The sequence below is a fragment of the Podarcis muralis genome, chromosome 8, assembly GCF_964188315.1.
Source record: "Podarcis muralis chromosome 8, rPodMur119.hap1.1, whole genome shotgun sequence".
In the NCBI taxonomy this organism is placed as follows: domain Eukaryota; kingdom Metazoa; phylum Chordata; class Lepidosauria; order Squamata; family Lacertidae; genus Podarcis; species Podarcis muralis.
Window position 1 is genome coordinate 1,832,573 of NC_135662.1, and position 23,551 is coordinate 1,856,123.

The window sequence follows — 23,551 nt, forward strand, 5'->3', positions numbered from 1 at the left end:
CACGCAGGAGAGCCCTGAACAATGGTGCACAAGCCCTTATATATACTTTTGAAATTGCCCACCCTGTAGCTCAAGACCACCCCCCAAAACATCATACATACATCACTGAAAGAGGCGGTCTACAGCAGAAATCCTGTCTTCCAGGATACCTGATAATGGTCACTGATTGCTTTACCTGGGCAGCCTGGCCATTCCTTTTGAGATGCTAAATACTTACTTCCAGAATCCAGGTCACAGGCTCACCCTATTCATACACAATACACCCTTAAGACAGGATTTGTGAGCAAAGAAGACTATGGGGAGCTTTTCCTTCCTCACGGCAGAGAATTTTTGAGGTGGCTGGAAGAGTCAAAATGTCTTCAGGTTTGTTCTCTTGTACTATTTCAGACATGTGGTTTATATACTTATGTTCATAAATCTACAAGGCAAATACATACATATGATTTATATTTATGAGACCTTAGAATTCCTATAACACATACAAATAGCTCAAAAACGGCATTAGCCCAAAAAACTCATCAACTTTGGGCAAAAAAAAGAGAAAGCTGCTCAATAACTTTTGGCCTCTATTCCAGGGGATGGAATGACTGCCCCATAAAAAATGGCTGCAGCATTTGGCACTGCATGACAGAAGTTCTTAAAACTATGCCTGATATGTAGAAAGTGACTAGAAAATGTTCCCCTCTCTCCTATCAGCACAACTCACGGACACTGACAAGGCTGAATGTTGGAAGATTCAGGATGGATAAAAGGAAGAAATGTGCATGCACATGAAAGCTCATACCAATAACAAACTTAGTTGGTCTCTATAAGGTGCTACTGGAAGGAATTTTTTTTGTTTCAGATAAAAGGAAGTCCTTCACGCAGCACAGAATTAAACTCTGGAACTCCCTCCCACAAGATTGGGCAAATTCATGGAGGAGGAGAGGGCTATTATTATGTTCCCTGCCCCTCAGCTACAGTCCTTCCAAGCTTTCCAGAATTGTTTTTGTTTTTTTTTGTCTCATATGCTTTTCAGGCAGTTGTTTCACCTTATTGCCTCCATGTAAGACAGGGACGTGGGCGGTGCTGTGGGTTAAACCACAGAGCCTAGAACTTGCCGATCAGAAGGTCGGCGGTTCGAATCCCCATGACGGGGAGAGCTCCCGGTCCCTGCTCCTGCCAACCTAGCAGTTCGAAAGCACATCAAGTGCAAGTAGATAAATAGGTACCGCTCCGGCGGGAAGGTAAACGGCGTTTCCGTGCGCTGCTCTGGTTCGCCAGAAGCGGCTTAGTCATGCTGGCCACATGACCCGGAAGCTGTACGCCGGCTCCCTCGTCCAATAAAGCGAGATGAGCGCCGCAACCCCAGAGTCGGCCACGACTGGACCTAATGGTCAGGGGTCCCTGTACCTTTACCTTAAGTTTATTGCACTTTGTGATACACGCAAAAGAACTTATATTTGCACCCCAACGTGAACCCAATTATCCACAAACCAATTAAACACCTGGGAAAGAAAAATAAAGACTTGCTTGCACTTACTTGGTTTATTTTATTGCTTACATGTGGATTGCACAGTATTATCACAGTGTTCTTACATTTAGTCAAATGGCTCATTACAGAGTGCGCAGAATATATATCCAAGCATCAGTAAAATAGACAATTCGGTTGTTCTCTTTACCTTCCTCCATTATAACAGCTTTCATTTACGCCTTAAATCTAAATTGCTATGAAAAGCTAAACATTCTTTTACACGTCGTCTGCTGGAATGCCAAGCCGCAAGGTAGAATACGAAGAAATCCCAGCAGTGGCAAACATCTGAACAGCGCCAAACTGTTCCCACAAACACGGCTGGTCAAGCACATCATGGCCTTCGTGTCTTACACTCTCCAAAGTTCATTGACTTAAAAGGAACCGTTACAAAATTAGCGATAGTTGTCTTAACCATCCGTCCCGTCTCAGTGACCAAGGCACTACAATGCCTAAGACACTGCTTTCCCAGGCCTGTACAATTCACAGTGGAATGAACATTTTGGACCCAGCATGGCAGCTGTTCTGCATCTGCAGCTAGCCCAGCCTCAAAAGATAAATGTCCTTGCTTGCTTCTCCCCCTCCCCTGTGAAATGCTGAGCAAGAGCAAGATTGCTTTGGGGAATGCAGACGCCCACTAGGCAACACACCAAAGGCAGGCAGGTGAAAACAACTCAGGTGAGGCTTCAAAGCAAATATGACATGAAGTGCAAGGCATCTGTTGCATGCAGAGCTGAGAGGAGAAGCGGCTGGGTGTGTTTAGCACCACGGTCCACCGACTGCATGAGTGCAAATCCAAACAGCATTCTTTTATTTTTATATTTTTATATATATTGTACAAAAGCAGTCACACGATAGGAAAAAAAAGCAGCAGCGTGCATGATCTCAGTGTGCGCACTGATGCCAGATTAACTTTCGTCTTCAAATAAGACACCACTCTGATGACATCAGACGCCAAGACATCTTACCTTCCAAAACCAAAAAGTGGAAGCTAAGGGCGTCAAGAAAACGGCACCACGTGCTATGAGGGGCGCTGGCGCCTGTGGTCTGAGCAGGGCGGAAGGGCGGAGCAGCTGCAATCACAGGGGAATGCTGTACCAAAGAGGCTGTTTCGTCATCCGCTAAGAGCTGTGATTGCGCTGTCAAACTGAAAAGAAGGGCTTGGTTACCAGCCTGAGCCCGGCGAGCGCTTCCCAAGGTTGACAAACTAAAAAAGCTGGTAGGGAAGACCCAGCCCTCTCCTACTTCATTTAAAGCAAAACGAAATCAGAAGGCTGAGCGTTTGGTACACTGTCAAGCTCACCTCTCTCCACACCCTCACAATTTTATGCTCAAATGCTGATCTGGCCAAGCCCCAAGCTGGTGTTTTCACACTGAGCGGCGCAATCGGGCAGCGCAGATGTCTTTCAGCTTTTTCAACAAAACTGAAATTGTGAGTTGGGCCTAAGAAAAACTGGCCTGTTTCTTTTGTGATGGGTGTTAAGTGCTCCTCCCTGCATGCAGGGATACACAGGCCAAGGGAGCCAAATGTCTCACACTTTTTATCCTTGGAGGAAAACGTAGCAATGAAGTTGAAGCAGATGGAAGTTGGTGCATTTTAAAAATGCAACGACTTCTCATGGAGGGGAGGGGGGGGAAGCACGCAATAAAAATTCTAACCTCTCCAGGAAGCTCCATCCATGCGTGTTTTTTTTCTCTTTCAGTTGACAAAATATCACTAAAAGGCTACACCACTATACTACAGAAATATTTCAAGGAGTAACCAGCTTCTCTTCTACAATTTCAAACAGAATTAGTTAAAAAACAAAAAAAAAAACTATTTACCATTTGAAAATGCCCTTAATCTCTTACGCTATATACCAAATATATATATATATCTATGTATCTATTGTCTCGTTTAGGAACTCTAAAAGCAACACAGAAAAATACGTTTCCCCCCAAAAAGCACAGGGCATGAACCAGACACATTTAAGACATCAAAAATATTTCAAGGTTTTGGTGCTTGTACAGAAAGAGGCATTTCTTTGCCACAGCAAGGCTTGTGATGTGGGAAAATCACATGTGCAAAGAACCACAAGGAAGCATGGTACATTCAGATCTGCTGCTGTGATTGGAGAAGGGGCAAGGGGTCACCCCCCAGGCCTGTGGTTTAGTATTATGGGATTACGACTAGCAACGTGTCTACCCAGCATTGCTTAAGGTGCCGAGGTTCTTGTGCTGAAAGAAGCTGAAGAGTAAACAAGCCAGCAAAGAGTTTGCCAGTTAATCCTACGACATCGAGACAGTGCGGATGCCACAGAGCCTGTAGCTCCTAGTCTAAAATTCTCCGAAACACAAAACGATTTGGCAAAAGAGACCGTATTACACTTGTAAACATTTTTTACGCCAAAGAGAGAAAAAAGAGAGAGCGTGAAATACTCTGAAAAGGAGAGATTTAACTTCAAGAGCAGAATGACCAGGGTAAGAAACCTGTGATGTGGGCACCAGCCCAACGGCCCCAAGTCCAGGGCTATGTCTGAAAGCTCTATTAAAATGTGACAGAGGGAAGAGGCAAGGCTGAGCTCAAGGCTCATCTGGAACTCTACACAACATGCTCTGAATGGTAAATAATGCCCAGCAGAGGCCAGAAGACTCTTTAATACACACAAAGATCTGGAAACTTCATCTCATAAACCGGAACAGATTGATAGTGGGTGTGTCCAGCCGTGATGGTCAGCGTCCCAGAGGGGCTGGGAGGAGGGCTGCAAAAGAGACATTAAAAGAGGGTTAAGATCTCACAGCACGTTTTGTCTCGTCTCAGCAATCAGAAGCGGCTTAGTGACTGTCAGTCAGACTGTCTCTCCCAAGATTTACCATTTGAATACAGTTATCTGGGGGAAAATTGACTTACTAAGTACGTTCATCGATAGCGGGAAGTCAAGATATGAATTAAGGAGCCAAGCCGAAGCTGTTTAAAAAATGGCTTGAACTCCCTATGTAGAAGTTGAAATGAAAATGTTTATATTTATTTTTTTCTTTTTTGAAATTTATTATTTACTTTTCTGTTTTTTATTTTGTTCTGTTTCTTTTGTCTTTTTTTATTCTCTATTTCTCTTTTTAGTTTTATTTATGTATATGTATGTATTTATGTATATTTGATGTATTTATGTGTTTGCAACTAATCATAATAATTAAAAAAATAGAATCAGTTTAGTGGAGAACACAGCCTTCTCAGGACACCCCAGCCAACTTGTGACCACAAGAGAATGGCTCTCTTGTGAGATATTCTCCTTGCCTTACTTATTTATTTTTGAATTGCCTATCCTGCCTTTCTGTCAAACTGATCCTCAAGGCAGCTAGCAATCCATAAAGCAATTCAACAAAGCAACACAACAGGACCGTAAGGGAACTGTGGCAAGACACAGACCCAAAGAACCCAACATGGACCCAATTAGCTCAAGACATTACACAAAAGCTGAGTGAACCAGATGAGTTTCAGGCCTGCTTCCTAAAGATCATAAAGAGAGAAGAAGGGATGGGGGCAAATCTCACTGGTCATGGTTTTTGTTTTAGTAGAGTAAATGGAAAGTGTGAATCTTCCATGTCAAGTCAGCTTGGCGCTATAGGAGCCATTTTCTTTTATTTTTATATATATATATATATATATATATATATATATATATATATATATATATATATAAAATTTTATACATATAAAACATAACCATTTTAAACGTTAAAATACAAGGTTCTTTTGAACCTTTGGACTTCCTTCTCTCCCTCCATGGATTCCATGTTTAAGTTTAAATTTGCTGCATCTTTTACCATTATCCATCTACAGTGGTACCTCCGGTTGTGAACGGGATCCATTCTGGAGGTCTGGCCACATCCCGAGGAATTTGCAACTGGAGGACCACTTCTGCGCATGGCGCAATTTAGCATTTCTGCGCATGCGCACAGAGCGTAGAGCGTTTCTGCACATACACGCACGGCAAAACCCGGAAAAATACTTCTGGTTTTGCCGTGTTCGCATCCCTAAGTTTACGTATCCAGAGGGATACGTAAGCAGAGCTACAACTGTATTATATTACCACAAACAATTCTACATTACAAGTGTCATTACAAAAAGGTGGATGGTAGTCTCACTTCTTTTGAATCTGTCCTCCTTATGGTTCTGTCCATACCCAGGGAGACTACCCCATTCATATCACCCATTAGAATCATTTTCTGGTCCATAATGGTAGGAGCAATTCTCAACTGCAAGGAGCCCCAAGGCATGCTGGGGCAGCCACTCCTTTGTTAACCCAGTTTCCCATGATGGGGACGAGATTTTGATCATGAGGTTCTGGGCTTCCCACATTTCTCTGGCAGCGCAGTGCTCCTGCAGCAATCCTGGCACCAGAGTAACATGAGGAGCTGCCTAGGAGGACAGCACTGGCGTGTGCCAGCTAGTGACAAATCAGGGGTCCCAGTCATGGAGGCCCTCCCTTGCAGGAACTGATTACCCAAGAAAGTGTAGTAATAATAATAATAATAATAATAATAATAATAATAATAATAATTATTATTATTATTATTATTATTATTATTATTATTATTAATAATAATTATTATTTATTATTATTATTATTATTTATACCCCAGCCACACTCTGGGTAGCTTTCAACAAAATATTAAAATACAGTAATGCATCAAACATCAAAAGCTTCCCTAAATCCCTAAACAGGGATGCCTTCAGTTGTCTTTTAAAGATAAGATAGCTGCTTATTTCCTTCACATCTGATGGGAGGGCGTTCCACAGGGCAGGCACCACCACCGAGAAGGCCCTCTGCCTGGTTCCCTGTAACTTGGTTTCTCGCAGGGAGGGAACCCCCAGAGCTGGACCTCAGTGTCCGGTCAGAACGATGGGGGTGGAGATGGTCCTTCAGGTATACTGGGCCGAGGCCGTTTAGGGCTTTAAAGGTCAGCACCAACACTTTGAATTGTGCTCGGAAATGTACTGGGAGCCAATGCAGGTCTTTCAAGACCGGTGTTATGTGGTCTCAGTGGCCGCTCCCAGTCCCCAGTCTAGCTGCCGCATTCTGGATTAGTTGTAGTTTCCGGGTCACCTTCAAAGGTAGCCCCACATAGAGCGCATGGCAGTAGTCCAAGCGGGAGATAACCAGAGCTTATGTAACACTTATGGTAAGCTGCTGTGTGCCTGTGGCTTTAGTTCCTTACCACTCAGAGACAGGTTGGCACCTCTGGCCACACTATGGCCAACACTACAGAGTGGTTACTACCACTACCACCCCCCAGTGTCTCCAGGATAGGACCCGCTTCCCCATCTCCAGCCCCGGCCATTTCCCTTACCGAATGGTGAGCTCCAAGATCTGAGCAAGCCGGTCGTGGAGGAGGTTTGCCTGTAGGGAGAAAACAGACATTTATCGGAAAGTATTCTGTGCAGGAGTGTTGCACCATCTGCTTCCCTTTCGGGAGAAAACGGGGTTTTGTGTCATTCCAGGCCACAGAGCCCAGGAAAGAAAGAGCTCAGGCAGACATACAAGCACTTGACCAAGTAGGGACCAGAGTGCCTCGCAATGCGTTTGCTGAACTTGTAATGGGGAGTTTGCCCTCTGGGTGCTTCCAGTTTAGCCAGCCAGAAAGGACACCAGCGTAGAGCTCCACCCTGCCCTCATGTACTGCAGGCCACAAATTCTCTTGCAGGGACCAGACACCCTGTTCCAATGACAGGTGAGATGGTGCAGAGTGGATTTTGGTCCAGGCCACCTCTCAAAGCCCTCCTCCCCCAGATCTTACAGCATCACAGAAAAGCCTGGTGTCAGGGACTGGACTGTGGAGGAATGGTGGGGGCCGCTGCTCTCTCTGCCTGAACCTTCCCAAGAAAAGAGGCGGACAGTATAGATTTAGAGCAGTGGTTTGCAGAAGGTCATAGTTCCGAGGCTGCAGAGGGGAGAAGCTGGGAAATATTGGGAGAGCAGCAGGAAGAAGAAGAACCAGGGGAGAGACAGTTGACAGACTCAATGTCTTTAGAAAGTATTCCTACCCGTCCCCAAGGACCCAGCATGCATTGAGGGTAGTAGAACAGAAAGCTCAATAGGCAGAAAGACTTTAATGTTTGTTTTTTTTATCGTGTTTTTAATGTTCTGTTGGGAGCCGCCCAGAGTGGCTGGGGAGACCCAGCCAGATGGGCAGGGTATAAATAATAAATTTATTATTATTATTAATGAACTCTTAATGAAAGAGTTCTCCTGCTGCTGTTTTCTGCAGATGCAATAGAGGCAGTGAAGAAGATCCTCATCGCCGTTGCTGTCGCCACTTGGTAGGCTCGACGTTGAGCTCTAACCCGTGTTCGGTCAGATTCAGAATGAGTTTTCCACCAGTGCTCTAGCCGTCTCAGCGATTGTTTCATCGCCCTCAGCTCCGCGGAAAACCCACGGGGCTGTCCCGGACTCCACGCAATCGGAGAGGGCACTTTGGAGCCAGACAGTCAATAGCCTTGGTTAACTCCGCATTCCAACGGGTCACCAGGGAATCAGCTGAAAGGCCATCAACATGGGATAAAACATCCCCTACCCCTCTCTGGAAACCATTTGGTTTCCAGCCGGCACAGGGATGACGTAGAATAGGAGGGACTGAGAGGGTGGGACTTTACTTGGAGCAATGCCATTATCTAAGAGAGACCACATTCCTTCTTCTCTCTCTGTGAATATTGAATAAACCACTTGGTAAGAACTCTTCTTGTTTATCTGCTTCTTGGCTGTGGCTGCCCCCGTGAGAGGGATCAGATTCCCTGAAGCCTGACACCTGGTGTAATAGCCAAGGTCATCTAGCAGATTTTAGGTAGGAAGTCTGTTCCAAGCCCTTTACTCCTATAAGGTTGCCGTACTCAAAGACAATCCTCTTGCTCCTCTTCTACAGATTTCCTTACGGCTCACACAGCGATCCCTGGGCTCACCTTGGTTTCACACTGGGCTGCAATCTCTTCAAAGGGAGCTTTCTGGAACTTTTCAATCACCAGGCGCCTCTTCTCCTTCTCTTGCTCTTCAAGACCAGTGTTATCTTTGGCAAGGGAAAGAAAAAGGGAGAAAGAAATGGAGTAACTGCCAGAGACTCTTTAGGCAAGACTGGCACAACACACAAGCAATTATTGTGGTTTATTAAATTTGTAAACCACCCTTCCTTGGGACGCGGGTGGCACTGTGAGTTAAACCACAGAGCCTAGGACTTGCCAATCAGAAGGTTGGCGGTTCAAATCCCCGTGATGGGGTGAGCTCCCATTGCTCGGTCCTTGCTCCTGCCAACCTAGCAGTTCAAAAACATGTCAAAGTGCAAGTAGATAAATAGGTACCGCTCCAGCGGGAAGGTAAACAGTGTTTCCATGCGCTGCTCTGGTTTGCCAGAAGCGGCTTAGTCATGCTGGCCACATGACCCGGAAGCTGTACGCCGGCTCCCTCGGCCAGCAAAGCGAGATGATGCGCCGCAACCCCAGAGTCGCCCACGACTGGACCTAATGGTCAGGGGTCCCTTTACCTTTATACCGCCCTTCATCCAAAGATCTCAAGGTGGTTCACAACAGGAAAATATGTACAAAATACATAGCAATCCAGCTGAGCACAGCCCATGAGGGATTCCTGAACCTTCCCGTTCTCCTGCTTGGCTAGGACTGCAAAACCAGGGCTTCTGCCAAGCCCTTGCTGGGCCACAGTGTGCGGCGAGTCATGGGCTGCATTTGACAGGGTGGGCAACAAACTGTGCAGGCTTCCTTCAGGGGTAAGCTTATCAGCACCTGCCAAAAGGCTTTTGTCACTCAAGTTCAATTCTGTGAGAGATTCTTCAGGGGACACCTGGAATTCCATTCTACGCACTTCATACTCTTTGAATAAATTTTGGGGTTTTGAGGCACTTGCATGCATGTATTTACTAGGAAAGTTTTAAGTAAAGAGGTTTATTATAAGAGATGAAAGTGGGCCAAGTCAGAATCTAAGATATTGGTCTTTCCAAAGCGATTTCATACTGTCTTATTTCACAAAACCCACCAGGGTTGCCTAATGAAGCTGAAGGTTCAGGACAGGCATGACTGCCTTGGTAGCTCAGTCGGTAGAGCGAGAGACTCTCCAGCCTAGGGTTGAGAGTTCAAGTCCCGTGTTGGGGCAAAAAGATTCCTGCATTGCAGAGGTTTCAACTAGATGACCTTGGTAAAGGTAAAGGGATCCCTGACCATTAGGTCCAGTCATGACTGACTCTGGGGTTGCGGCGCTCATCTCGCTTTATTGGCCAAGGGAGCTGGTCTACAGCTTCCGGGTCATGTGGCCAGCATGACTAAGCCGCTTCTGGCGAACCAGAGCAGCGCACGGAAACGCCCTTTACCTTCCCGCCGGAGCGGTACCTACAGTGGTGCCTCGCAAGACGAAATTAATTCGTTCCGCGAGGCTCTTCTTATAGCGGTTTTTTCGTCTTGCGAAGCAAGCCCATTGACAGCTTAGCGGATTAGCGCTTGTCAGGGCCGCCAGCACTATTAGCGGTTTAGCGGCTTTTAGCAATCAGCTGTTAAGCGGCTTAGCGGCTTAGGAAAAGGGGGGGGAGGGAAAAAACCCTGAAGGAAGTCGCAAGACTTTTTCGTCTTCCGAAGCAAGCCCATAGGGAAATTCGTTTTGCGAAGCGCCTCCAAAACGGAAAACCCTTTCGTCTAGCGGGTTTTCCGTCTTGCGAGGCGTTCATCTTGCGGGGCACCACTGTATTTATCTACTTGCACTTCAGGCTTTCGAACTGCTAGGTTGGCAGGAGCAGGGACTTAGCAACGGGAGCTCACTCCGTCGCGGGGATTCGAACCGCTGACCTTCTTATCGGCAAGTCCTAGGCTCTGTGGTTTCACCCACAGCGCCACCCGCGTCCCTAGATGACCCTGGTTGTCCCTTATAATTCTATGATTCTAAAAGAAAGTACTTCTTCACCCAGCATGGGGTGGCTGCCAGTATATACTAGCTCCAGTCTCAGAGGCACTATGTCTCTGAATGCTGGTTCTGGGTGACATGAGTGGGGAGATCTCTGCTGGGCTAAGGTCTGTGGGACACAATATGCTGCACTAGAGAGATCCTTGGTCTCATTCTTGGTCTCCTTATGGTATCAAATGTGTAACGATATTTTCACACCTTCACGTTGCCTGACATGATTCGACAGGAATCTCTGATAACACCAAAAGCACTCAAGTAATTGCAGCAGGCGGCTGTTGCAATCAGAGAATCTTCCTTACAAAATGCTGGACGAAGATCTTTTCTTAATTTCAAATCATAGGCTGTAAGGGCCAATGCCTGCTGGAGGGGAGTGCAGGGAGAAAGCTAGCTTCACAGGGAACTGAGGGCAATCTCACCTATAGCTTTCTTCAGTGCTTCAAAGGTAATTTCCTCCGTGTTAACCTGGAGAAAAGATCAGATATTTGTTTAAACCACATAAGCAACTGAACCATTTGGGGGTGGGGGATGCAATTCTTTGTTCTTATTTACTCGTGACTGTGTGCAAAATTTGGAACAGATCAGCTTGTTTATAGGTAGTCATTATTTGGTGGCAATTCTGGGTGTTGGGGGGTGACAGAGAATAGGAAGTTGAGCAGCTGAGATTAAAAATTAAAAACTGGACATCACCAGAACAAGAGTTTTACTTGTCAGGGGTCTAAAATTCTGAAGTAGAGGGTTGTTCAAACAGTTGTGAGGTCAAAGAAATTAAATGTAAGAATGACACCAACCACAGAACATTTGCATTGTCAACATAGCCTCAGGAGCAAGACTCTAAATCACGGACAGCACAAAATTATTCTGCCCCCTTTCTAAAATGAGAGGGTCAAGGGAGAAGTTCATTTAAGACTCATCGTACGACCTGTCAGAGAATAAACTCACCTTGTCTTCTGTGCCATTGCCAGGGAGGATGTCCACTTGAATAGATACAGTATCCACAATACTCTTCCTTCGGGACAGCCGGTCTTCATCTGCAGACATGGACAACCCAAAATAAAATTTAGAAAGAGCCTTTATTTCGTTGTGGAGGAGGAGGAAGGGCCCCTTCTGAGACAGTAGCCAACTAAGTTCTACTGAGAGTACTCATTAAAATAAATGGACCTACTTTAGCTAAATCCATTCATTTCAATGGGTCAACTCTGGGCAGGACTAACATTGAAGACAACCCATTGAGGTTACTGACTTCTTCGCCATTTTCTACATTCTGACAAAGCTAACATGTAGTTTTATTTAGTGACCATTTAGTGGCAGTTACGGTGCATCTCAGGGTCAAGTTTTCAAATAATTTGAGTGGCAGTCACAGATGTGACGGATGGCTGGGACAGGAAGGGTGGTGGTCACAAGAGGCCAAAGAGTTACTGCTCTGGCCTGCATGGCATCCTACGGAAGAGAACCTCGCACCCATCTATCTCAGGGGACCCCTTGGAAAGTTCACGCCACTGACCTAGATGGGAGGCAAACCCCCTTGTCCATCGTCAAGCAGCCCATCTAAATCACAATCTGGGCACCTGCAATGACTAATCCAAGGGAACAAGTTGTGCAGGACAGAGGAAAGGAAAGGCCCCTGGAACAAGGAAGGATGAGGGGGAGAGGATTCTGACAGCATGGCTCCTGGTACGTTTCCGAGCACAATTCAAAGTGTTGGTGCTGGCCTTGAAAGCCCTAAACGGCCTCGGTCCTGTAGACCTGAAGGAGCGTCTCCACTCCCATCATTCTGCCCGGACACTGAGGTCCAGCGCCGAGGGCCTTCTGGCGCTTCCCTCCCTGCGAGAAGCAAAGTTACAGGGAACCAGGCAGAGGGCCTTCTCGGTGGTGGCTCCCACCCTGTGGAACATCAGATGTCAAGGAAATAAACAACTATCTGACTTTTAGACTTTTAGAAGACATCTGAAGGCAGCCCTGTTTAGGGAAGTTTTTAATGTTTGATCTTTTATTGTGTTTTTAATGTTCTGTTGGGAGCCACCCAGAGTGGCTGGGGAAACCCAGCCAGATGGGCATGGTATAAATAATAAATTTATTATTGTTGTTGTTGTTTTATTGCATTTCTATTCCACCTTTTCCTCCAATGAGCTTCAGGTGGCATGTAGATGGCTCTCCCCCTCCTCATTTAATCCTCATGGTAACCCTGTGAGGTAGGTTGGGCTAAGAGGCAGTGATTGACCCCAAAGGCCACCCAGTGAGTTTCACGGCTGAGTGGGATTCGAACCCTGGCCTCCCAGGTCCTAGTCCGGCACTTCTGCGCCACACTGGCTCCTCATGGCATTATCCCACAAGTGGAGAATGTCCATGGCAGCCTTGCAGTAGATGTAACTTCATATTTCTTAACTATCACTTTGAAAAGATAAGACAGCTGCACCAGGTTTCAAGGAAGGGCTGGAAGAAGATGGTCCCAGGCTCAATTCTGAGCATCTCCGGGTAAAGTTGGGGGGGGGGGGGGAAACCTGCCTGTAACCCTGGAGAGCTGCTGCCAGTCCGTGTAGGGACACTGAGTCTTATGGACCATAGATATGACTCTGTACAACACTCTGTGATCGTTAGGTTGTGAAAACCTCCAGAAGCAAAAAAACAAACAAACCACATTTACTCCTCCAGAAATCGGAGCTCTGCCTGCGCCCCTATTTGATGCTCACGGGAAGAGGCAGGTGACCAGCCGGACGTGAGACACAAGCACGATGAACGAGCGAGCGCCACAATCAGAACCGCGCAACCGCTCACCTGTCACCTGGGGCACGTAAGGCACAGAGAGCCTCTCCACGCTGTATCCGCTGCCGCCCAAGGATTCCGCAATCTTGTGAGTCAGGAAAAACAAGTTCTTGTCGTCCTTGTCTAAGGCTTTAGGGAGACTGTCGAGAGCAAAAGTGCAGGAGTTCAGGCAAGAAGTTAAGAAGGCGCAAGTGGGATGTGCAGCACAGGGGGGCGGGAGGAGGGGGACGCTCAGAGTGCCAGCCAGCCAGCCATGCCCTCCTCCAACTAACCCCATTCCTCTCTCCACAATATTCCATCCCTTCCCCCTCCAATCAATCAACATTGTCATAAACAAATTTAACAAATATGTCATCAACAAAATTTAAACCAGTTCACACTGTCAAAGTATGCTTTTCAAGCTATCACTTCATCTGAATGTAGCAAGAGAGAAGAAATACCACTCAGGCATTGGAAACATTGAAATAACATGGAGACTCAATGTTTGCTTTAGGTATTAAATTTGCAAGTCACAAGTCACTGGTCACAATGCAAAATTTGCATTACTAACGAAACATGCAACATTTACCTGCACTTGTCTCTGAATATGGTTTCTGGCAAAAAGTACGGTGCTTCCACAGTTCTGGTTTCAATGACCTAAAAAGTACCAAAAAATAAAAGTAAACCATCCGCAGAACGGAACAAAAACTGAACTGAAGTGGCAGATCCGTTTCTCTCTGCAGGGAGATCATGAACAGTTCACAAAAAGCTGATTTTGCTGGATGCAGTGGAAGACTCACGGGTTACAGGACTATCAACAAGCAGGAACATGATCCTTTGGGGGGCAGAAAAATCATCAAACATGCAAATTTGTCAAGGTTCAATTTTCAATTTGCACGTTTAACAGCTTGATGGTCTTTCTTCCCTGTGAAGGATTTAAAAGGAGGTTTGATCAGGTGGGAACCTAAAGAGAAAGACAGAAAGGTGCTGAGGTGTCTGCTGACAGTAACGGAGGAAATTGTCTTGCAGTGTTGCAAGAGACTAAGGGAGCAGGCAAGCCTCCATACTAGAATGTGATCCACAACAATGTGATCATCACTTGATGGTGCCAACACTCTTACAGAGCTTGGACACCTGTGAAGGGCAGCTGTATTATGCAGCAAGCATATTAATATTCGTTCATTCAAAATATCTATATACTTCCTGTCCTTCAGATTAATTCCAGGGAAGTTTACACAATTAAAACTCCAAAGAACAAGAAAAGCCACATTTTCTGCTGCCCCTTCTCCCAGAAATAAGATGCCCCCCCAAGAATGCAAAAACTGGTCACCCCAGGGTAGGAAGACGGAAGGAAGGCACAACTGCGCACCTTGCTGATATGCTGGCAGAAAGCAGGCACTGCGATCATCTGACTCAGGAAGTTGAGGTACGCGGCGACCAGCGCCATGATGCTGCAGCGGTGAGACATTGGCAGGTTATCCTCGTTCAGGATGGCAGTATCCTTTAAGGTGGGGGGGAAGGAGAGGGAGAACATTGAAAGGCACCGACACACCTGCTTGAAGACATTTCAGGCTAACTTCTGGATCGGGCACAACTCGTGTTTCCAGTCAAAGTACACCCCCCTGGGATTTTAGAAGACACCTGAAGGCAGCCTTGTTCAGGGAAGTTTTTAATGTGTGACGTTTTAATGTATTTTTAATCTTTGTTGGAAGCCGCCCAGAGTGGCTGGAGAAACCCAGCCAGATGGGCAGGGTACAAATTATTTGTACCCCGCCCATCTGGCTGGGTTTATTATTTGTACCCCGCCCATCCAGCTGGTATTTTTTAAAAATTTTTAAAATTATTATTACAGTGGTACCTCAGGTTACACACGCTTCAGGTTACATATGCTTCAGGTTACAGACTCCACTAACCCAGAAATAGTGCTTCAGGTTAAGAACTTTGCTTCAGGATGAGAATAGAAATCGTGCTCCGGTGGTGCGGCGGCAGCAGGAGGCCCCATTAGCTAGAGTGGTGCTTCAGGTTAAGAACAGTTTCAGGTTAAGTACAGACCTCCGGAACGAATTAAGTATTTAACCTGAGGTACCACTGTAGTATTATTATTATTATTATTATTATTATTATTATTATTATTATTATTATTATTATTATTATTGTTATCATCTCTTCCTGCTGCACATACCTGCAAGGCAATGGCCAGGCGGATGAGGTCGGTCACCACCTCTTCGTTGGCGAGTTCAATCGTTATCAGAGCAAGAGACGTGTAGAGCAGCTCAAAGTTCTTATGCACGTTGTCGACTTCTTTGCAGCCCATGTAAACGTGCCTGTACAGCTGCTGGCCGTGCTGCAAAGGAGAGGGAAATCTCAGGAAACGCAGCAGGTAGAGAGGATTTTTCGTAGGTAAGAGAAAATCAGTGGAGAACGACAACGTGTTTTAAGGGATGCAGAAGGAACTCAGCAAAGGAAAAGATTCCTACTTCTTGCAATTACCTTCTTCATGAAGCTCACATCTTGCCGTGAAATTTTGTCTCGCTTTATCTTCAGATCAGACACATCAGGTATTATTCTAGATATGGAACAAATACACAATTCTTAATTTCAAAAAAACATATTATCATCATTGTGTGCTGAGAGGAAGATGCAAGTTATAATTCCCCCCCCCCAATCTTTTCCAAGTTTGTGTTCAATTCCAGAGAATTCACAATTTATCATCATCAACTTATTATTTCCATTTCTTACCCGCTCAGAACCATAAGGACCCAGATTACAGCAATTTAAATTTTAATATTAAAAACAGTTTAAAACAAATTATAGTCATGGGAATAGGGTGGGTCATGAACAACTCTGGTCATCTCTCTTTTGTCACATACTCAAGTGTTCATTTTAAAAAATACCTATATGAAAAATTCTGGCACAACTGCAGAATTTGTCCTCTTCAAAGGAAGAAGACGGAAGAAACTATGTTTACCAAAAGCAATACAGAATAGAACACAGATTGCTAATACAACATGACATTTAGTGAGATTGCATGCATTTATGTTGCTGCCATTATTATTATTATTATATGTCCCCTAAACCAAAAATGTCCCAAAGTGACTTATAATTCAAAAAAAAAAAAAAATTCACAGAAGTTAAAACAAGAACCACAAAAGTAGTCATGCAATTACTGGAAAAGTTAGAAACATCACATCATCATAAGCATAATCACCGTAAAGTTAGCCAACTGAAAAATCCTCCAGCAGAAGAGCTGAAGTATCAACGCTCAATAGCCTGAGCAAAAACAAGTGTCTTTGCAAGGAGCTGAAAATATATTAATTGCAATTGCCTGTCAAGTTCCCCTGGGGAAGCACTCCTGAAATGCCCCTCTTGTTGTGACTCTCCATATTTTTTCTGGAAGGAGCACAAGAGAAAGTGAGGCAGTGGGAACCCCCTGTTAGGTCTAACACCTAATTAAAAGAAATCTTAACTGATTAACTGTGTAAGCATCAGCTGATTAATTGATTAAATCTGAACACATCTGCATATGAGAAGGAACAAGTTCTAAAGACAATTACTTGCCTTCTGACGATACATGCAAACAGGGAAATAACTCTCAAGGTAGGATTTGCAATCTCAGAGGCACCTTTTTGTCAAAATACTGCAGCCCTAGTTTATATACAGCAAAAGCATTTCACAGGTTAGTTTTGAGGCAACTGTGCCGATCATCACCACATTTTCCTGAGGTTGCTTAACGCAAAGTGGCATTTTTGCCCTACCTTATTCCTCTGAGCTTTGCTCTGTTGTCGTGCCGGTCTATAAGATTGTGTAGTATTTCTAGAACGAGCTGCCGGAGCTCGCTGTCTTCCGTGAGCGAAGAGGACAGCAGGGGATCCAGGAACGGGGCTGAGAGAACAGTCATGATGCTTTTGGCATTGTACCCCGAGGTGACCTGCCAAGGGGTTCAAGACACAGCAAGTGTTACTGACGCAGTTCTTGCTCATCCACAATATTCAGAATGGCAGCAGCAGTTCATATATACCTAAGCAGTTTGCACAGTGAATCCAGATACCTAAGGCTGGATCATATTTTGCTGTTTACACATAGCATGACTTTTGTTGCAATTACGCTGTTGGCTTGTTGTTGTTGTTATTTTGTTAATAGTGTTTTATAAATTGCAATTGCTTTACTGATTGTTTGCTAATTATTCGATATGATTTTCTATTGTTATTTATTGCTTGCGAGCTGCTTTGTGATTCACGTGAACGAAAAGTGGCATAGAAATATAATCCGTCAATCCGTCAATCAACAGCAGGGAAGATGGCTAACCTGTGACACTCTTGCAACTGTTCTTGGATTCCTATTCCCAACAGCTCCATCTAGCGTGGCCCACGGTCAGGGCTGATGGGATCTGGGCTCCAACAAGAGCAAAAGGCCCACAGGGGAGCTGCCCTTGCGGAAGAGTATGGGAGCACAACTAGCAGGTGCCTTCTCGCCACCTGTTCAACGCCATGCATGACCTGGAAATCTGCCCTGTGTGACCCGGCCCTCCGTTTCGGTGACTGACTGGCCATGTGGACATGCTTCCTCATGTGGGCCCAAGATGGCCCACAAGAGGGTGATTTTAGCTGTGGGTCAGTTGGTGGGAGAGATTCCTTCTTACCTAAAAAGGTAAAGGACCCCTGACAGTTCAGTTCAGTCCAGTCCAGTCCAGTCCAGTCACAGACGACTCTGGGGTTGCGGCGCTCATCTCACTTTACAGGCCGAGGGAGCCAGCGTTTGTCCGCAGACAGTTTTTCCGGGTCATGTGGCCAGCATGACTAAGCCACCTCTGGCGAACCAGAGCAGCGCACAGAAACGCCATTTACCTTCCCGCCAGAGTGGTACCTATTTATCTACCTGCACTTTGACATGCTTTCAAACTGCTAGGTTGGCAGGAGCTGGGACCGAGCAACAGGAGCTCACCCCGTTGCGGAGATTTGAACCGCCGACCTTCCGATCGGCAAGCCCAAGAGGCTCAGTGGTTTAGACCACAGCGCCACCTGCCGTTTTTAGGACCCACCTCATTTTAAAGTTGTTTTTAATGTTGTGTTTCGGTACTGCAACCCACCCTGGGACTTCTGGGTAGAGGGCAGGTAATAGATAAATAATAAAAATTCTCACCCACAGCTGAAATGAAATCAAAATATTTTAACTTATCCATGCATCCTGCTCCATGACAAAAGCCTAGAGACTGTGTGTCCCACTGAAAACAGACACATCTCTCTCTCTCTCTCTCACACACACACACACACACACACCATACTCCTCTGCAGAGCCATTATCAGACTTACCATAAGCAAAGACCGCAGCAACATGATCTGAATTCTCCTGGTTCCCAAATCCCTGCAGGGGAGCAGAAAAGAGCTGTACTTTAGATCAATATGGCTCTGTGATCCAGTTCACTCACTAGAGCTGTGCATGTTTTGAGTGCAAGCTGCACCTCTGATGTTGTTTCCAGGCAGAACAACTGCCAACTACTTAGTTTGGGCAAGTCCCCATCGCTCTGTGGCAAACACCCTACCAGACCCATCTCTCAAGCAACGTGCACCACACCCAGATGCGTACAGAGCAGACTGGCAAAGAACATTGCGAGCAGCAACGTTTTTTGTAATTCCCTGCCAGATGGCATTCCAGGAGTCCTCCAAGAGAGGAGAGGCATGTCACAGACGCCTTCTGCTTACATTCCAGCTAAGTTCATTACGGCAGGTGTAATATCCCATTTTTAATCTCTTGCTATGATTCATTACTGGCAAGCACTTCCTGCCCACTGATACCTGGAGTGACAGAACGCCCTGAAGGACCATTCCTGCCATACTAGCTCTGAGATACACACGGACCAACTGATAAGTCACATGTGCAAACTCAGGGCTGCTGCTGACACATGCCGTGGGAAGGAGTCAGAAAATGACCAGAGGCAACAAGTAAGGGCAAGAATGGCTTATAGGCATGCATCTTGCAAACTCCCTAAGACCTCCTTCACCATTCCTGCAAGACTGTTCTGGTTCTTGGGGCAATTCTGCAGGAAGCCTGTAGGGAAAGGCAGGACCAGAGACAATCCTCAGTGAACTAAGACCTCATGGGCTTGTGAGACATGCTCATCCGATTCTGTCACCCTCAGATCACCTCCTCTCTTAAGCAATCTCACACATTCTCTTTCTGCAGGCAGCCACCCCTTGAGTCTGGAGCTCCCAGACCTGTCGGCTACGCAGTGCCACCTCTCTCCCTGCTTTCAGAATTATTTTTTCCTGGGAGGGCTTTGGATCAACCGTAATCCTCATTCCCACACCTGAATACTTAGTATGTGCATACTGGGGAAAACGATCAATTGCAGATGCTTAATTGTTTTTTATTTATAGCTAACCGTATCCCTAAGGGTTCGCCAAGGGATCATCTTCCCTCAAAGCCAGTGGAATTGCAAAGACAGCAGGAAGCGCAAAAGGCAGGCCACAGTTTTAAGAGCATCAGCTCTGCCACCAGAGTTCTGGAACAGGCAAGAGGGAAAGTACAAACCCCAACTGGCTGGTGTCCACAGTCTGAGATGCTGACCCAAACACAGGGACCTTCCCCATAACGAACATCATTATTTCGGAGCGCTGGTAATCTGGGAGGTTGCTGCCAAAGAAACCTACGGAACGGAAAAGGGAAGGATGAGGCAACGCTGGGCCATCTGTTCATAAAACAGAGAAGGCCTGAGAATTCAAGGATTAAATTGGGTCCACATCACCGTCTTCCTCCCACCAGATCTTCTGAAATAACGGCTGCCTTGTGTTAACAAATCTGAGTCACTGTCTGGTTTGGACAATCTCCCCCAATTTATGAAGCTGGGAATGAGAGTCTGGCCCAAGCATTTCTCCCCTCCCATGTGGGCTTCAGAGCACTTCCTTCCAGTGTTCCCTGATGTCCAAACTGAGAAATTCTGCTTTAAATGTTAGTTAATCTTGACATTAAGACAGTCATTAGGCCTGAGTTTCCTGGTTTGGATGTAACAGGCAGCTCTGGCTTAAAAACCCCAGAAATGAAGCGTTGAAGCCAGCACACAGCTGGGGAGGAGGAGAGGAGCTGGTTTAATAAGCTGAGAAAGATCACCCAGACCAGGCCAGCTCCCCTTGTGGTTTTCTTCTGAGAGGTCTCTTAGAAAGGCTAGGTTTATTCTGAATCCCACAAATGTCTGTTATTCCCACGGTGAAATGACCCAATTTCTCGAAACAGAACAGAAGCACTGAACTGCGTCCCATCTTGGAAGAAAGTCCTTCTGAGCACTTTGCAAGATGAAACCAGTGTGGTGGCTGGTGTTGTAGCTACAGTCCTTGTGGTGAGGACCTGGGTTCAAAAGCTCAGGTCCATCATGAAGTCCCCCCCCCCCCCAAATAAAATGCAACACAGGATTTCAATTTTTTGCTAGCATACACCCACCTAAGGGGGAATATCTGACTGACTCACCAATAGTTTGAATGATGGCATTCTGGACAATCTTCTCATCGCTCTCCTTCGTGCGGCTGTTGAGGCTGCCTTTGCCATCAGAGTCTTGGCCCAGTTCAAAATCCACGCTCAAGCTCAGGTGCTTCAGCAGCGTGTTAAACACCTCGAGGACAGTTGGGCCTGCGCAAAAGACGACAAACACATCAGCCGGAATCTCGTTTTTCAAGGACAGGGAGGTTTCACAAAACTGGAAGTCAGAAGCAAAGGCTATTTAGTTATTATCCAAATATCCAAGGGCAGTTAACAATAAAATAACCACAAATAATATAATAAAAACTGAGAAATACATAAAGTCCATATACAGAATATGATGATGACGATGATACCCTGCCCACTCTTGGTCGCTTGCAGTGAAATATAAGAACTGTATGACAGGCTCCCAAACATCAGATAAATGTTTTGATGTTTTTCCTGACATCAATATCTATGTGCAGCTTCCCTATCAGAGTAGGTAGATAAATAATTTATTATGGTCGGACACCAGCTTATAAAACACACTTGGGGGTACAATCCCAGAAGGAAAACAAACATTTAAAACAATGTACAACAATAAATTTAAAATTTATAAATGCAATAAGCGTATAGACACTTAAAACTTTTAAGATAAGCTACCACAGAGAAATGACCCAGACTCACCCATGGAACAGAGTTTGGGGGTTTTCTTAACGAACTAGTTTGAGTCGGGAGATGGTCTGCGCCTACAGATCTGTAATCTGGCGACCATCCGGGTCGTCTTCTGACCTTTGCCTAACAGGAAAAGGTCGGATTTTTGCTTTTCCGGGAGGTCAGTGAGCCTCACCAGTAGGGGATCAATGGTCTTACTACGTGCCTCTTCATAAAAGGGACATCTAAAGAACAAGTGCTCTGGGCTTCCTATCTCCCCAATGAACAGGCTTAAAGTCTCTGAGCATATGGGACTTTTTAAAAGGCTCCTTCCAGGATTGGCGAGGGCAGAGCTGAGCTTCTGGTGAGTGTAAAGGCCCTTCTAGCATTTTTGGATATGAGAAAGAAGAGATATGATGCCAGTGCGCTATATATCTCTCAATTTCTCCAATTTTATAGTTGGGGCACCTTGAGCAGTCCTGTTGTCTCTCGGTGTCTTAGACTTAGAAGGGCTTCAGGGGCAAAACCCAGTTTCTGAAGGGTGTTCAGGACTGCTGTCTGCCAGCCTGATTGGAACTGGTCGCAGAGGATCAGTGGGGCTATTCCTCGGGGGAGCGATTCAATGTCAGCCATTTATAGATTGATGTTAGGCAGATAGAAGCCTCCACTCTCATCATCCCCATTTCTAGTCTAACCCATGCGTTTGAAACACATCTGGGGACTTGTAGGAGAGCTCTAAGGAGTTTGGATTGAACTCTCTCAAAGGGGGAGAAAGCACAGGAAGGCGGGCCCAGAAAGGATCCATACAGGAGCTGTGCCAACGTTTTGGCCTTGTATAATTTTAGGGCCGCAGGGACGAAAAAGCCCCATTGTGCTCTAAAAAATTTAAAAATACAGTTTGCTATCAGAGTATAGAATCATAGAGTTGGAAGGGACCCTGAAGGTCCTATAGTCCAACCCCGTTGGACTAGATTCCTGCAATGCAGGAATCTCAATGAAAGCATCCATGATCAGTATAAAATCTTGTCTGCAGCAGTATTTGAAAAATACCCTTTATCATGTTCTAACAGGTGTCTGGGAGCCCCTCTACGGACGCCTGTATACCCACAGCGTTCCGCTTCATGTGCGAGGCCAGCGCTCTCTTCTTAACTGGGCCAGGATGCCAACAGTTGTGATCGGGGAGCACTAACAGTATCCAGCCTCAAGGTGCCATCAAACACATTTCCCTCTGCTGTAGACCAGGCCAGGCTCCTTATCTACACAGCTCAGTGTTGGCCAGCCTAGTCCAGGCTCTTGCTTTGAGATGGGGGGGTTGAGAGGTGGCCTGAAAGTGTGTGTTTCCCCCTGCTCTCCTAATCTTTTTGCAACTGGAAATGCCGCTGAAGATTCAACCTGGGACCTTCTGCATGCAAACCCAGAGTCCCCCCTCTTTACCACTGAGCTATGATGGGGCTATAAAGGGACGCGGGTGGTGTTGTGGGTTAAACCACAGAGCCTAGGACTTGCTGATCAGACAGTCGGTGGTTCGGATCCCCACGATGGGGTGAGCTCCTGTTGCTCGGTCCCTGCTCCTGCCAACCTACAGTTCCAAAGCACGTCAAAGTGCAAGTAGATCAATAGGTACCACTCCGGCGGGAAGGTAAACGGAATTTCCGTGCGCTGCTCTGGTTCGCCAGAAGCGGCTTAGTCATGATGGCCACATGATCCAGAAGCTGTACGCCGGCTCCCTCGGCCAGTAAAGTGAGATGAGCGCCGCAACCCCAGAGTCGGCCACGACTGGACCTAATGGTCAGGGGTCCCCTTTACCTTTTATGATGGGGCTATGAGGTGAACTCAACTGCCAGGAGGAACTGCCTTCAGATTTGGTGAGGGTTTCTAAAATGCATGCATGCAGCAGCAGACTTGGGTAATGTGGTGTCCTGTGCTAGGCCAAAATCTGACTCCTTCTCTCCCGCCAAGCGCCCCCCCCCCCGCCCTCTCAAATCGAGGTAAACAAGTTGCAGGGGCTTTGGGAAAGAGGCACGAGGCTCTGACGAGGTCCTAGAGATCTCTCATCTCCTCCCCAAAAGCTGGGAAAGCACTAACAAGGTTTGGGGAGGAGGTGGGAGGAGTTTAGGACCCTGGCAGAGCCTCGCGTCCCCTTCCCAAAATTCTGCGCACTTGGCTCAGTGCCCAGCATGTGCGCACCGCTTGCACATCCCTAAATCCGCCCGATGCATGTTTCAAAGTACAAATTCCATGATAAAGATGCCAGCGTCCACATGTGGAG

At 46.1% G+C, this 23,551-nt stretch overlaps 1 protein-coding gene across 2 annotated transcripts in view; it reads right to left on the bottom strand.

Moving 5' to 3' along the window:
• Positions 1-1,512: 1,512 nt before the first annotated feature.
• Positions 1,513-23,551, bottom strand: part of LOC114600159 (protein EFR3 homolog A) — a 57,371-nt gene continuing 35,332 nt past the window's right edge. For both annotated transcript variants that reach the window (XM_077932674.1, XM_077932673.1), the window contains 14 exons: positions 20,641-20,799; positions 19,711-19,825; positions 18,492-18,543; positions 16,938-17,110; positions 15,673-15,748; positions 15,365-15,526; positions 14,552-14,683; positions 13,772-13,839; positions 13,216-13,343; positions 11,383-11,471; positions 10,860-10,905; positions 8,448-8,551; positions 6,842-6,891; positions 1,513-4,251 (listed from right to left, as the gene is read on the bottom strand). In XM_077932674.1, coding sequence (XP_077788800.1) covers positions 4,146-4,251; positions 6,842-6,891; positions 8,448-8,551; positions 10,860-10,905; positions 11,383-11,471; positions 13,216-13,343; positions 13,772-13,839; positions 14,552-14,683; positions 15,365-15,526; positions 15,673-15,748; positions 16,938-17,110; positions 18,492-18,543; positions 19,711-19,825; positions 20,641-20,799 — 1,460 coding nt within the window. In that variant the 3' untranslated portion in view covers positions 1,513-4,145. The remainder of the gene's footprint in view (positions 4,252-6,841; positions 6,892-8,447; positions 8,552-10,859; positions 10,906-11,382; positions 11,472-13,215; positions 13,344-13,771; positions 13,840-14,551; positions 14,684-15,364; positions 15,527-15,672; positions 15,749-16,937; positions 17,111-18,491; positions 18,544-19,710; positions 19,826-20,640; positions 20,800-23,551) is intronic.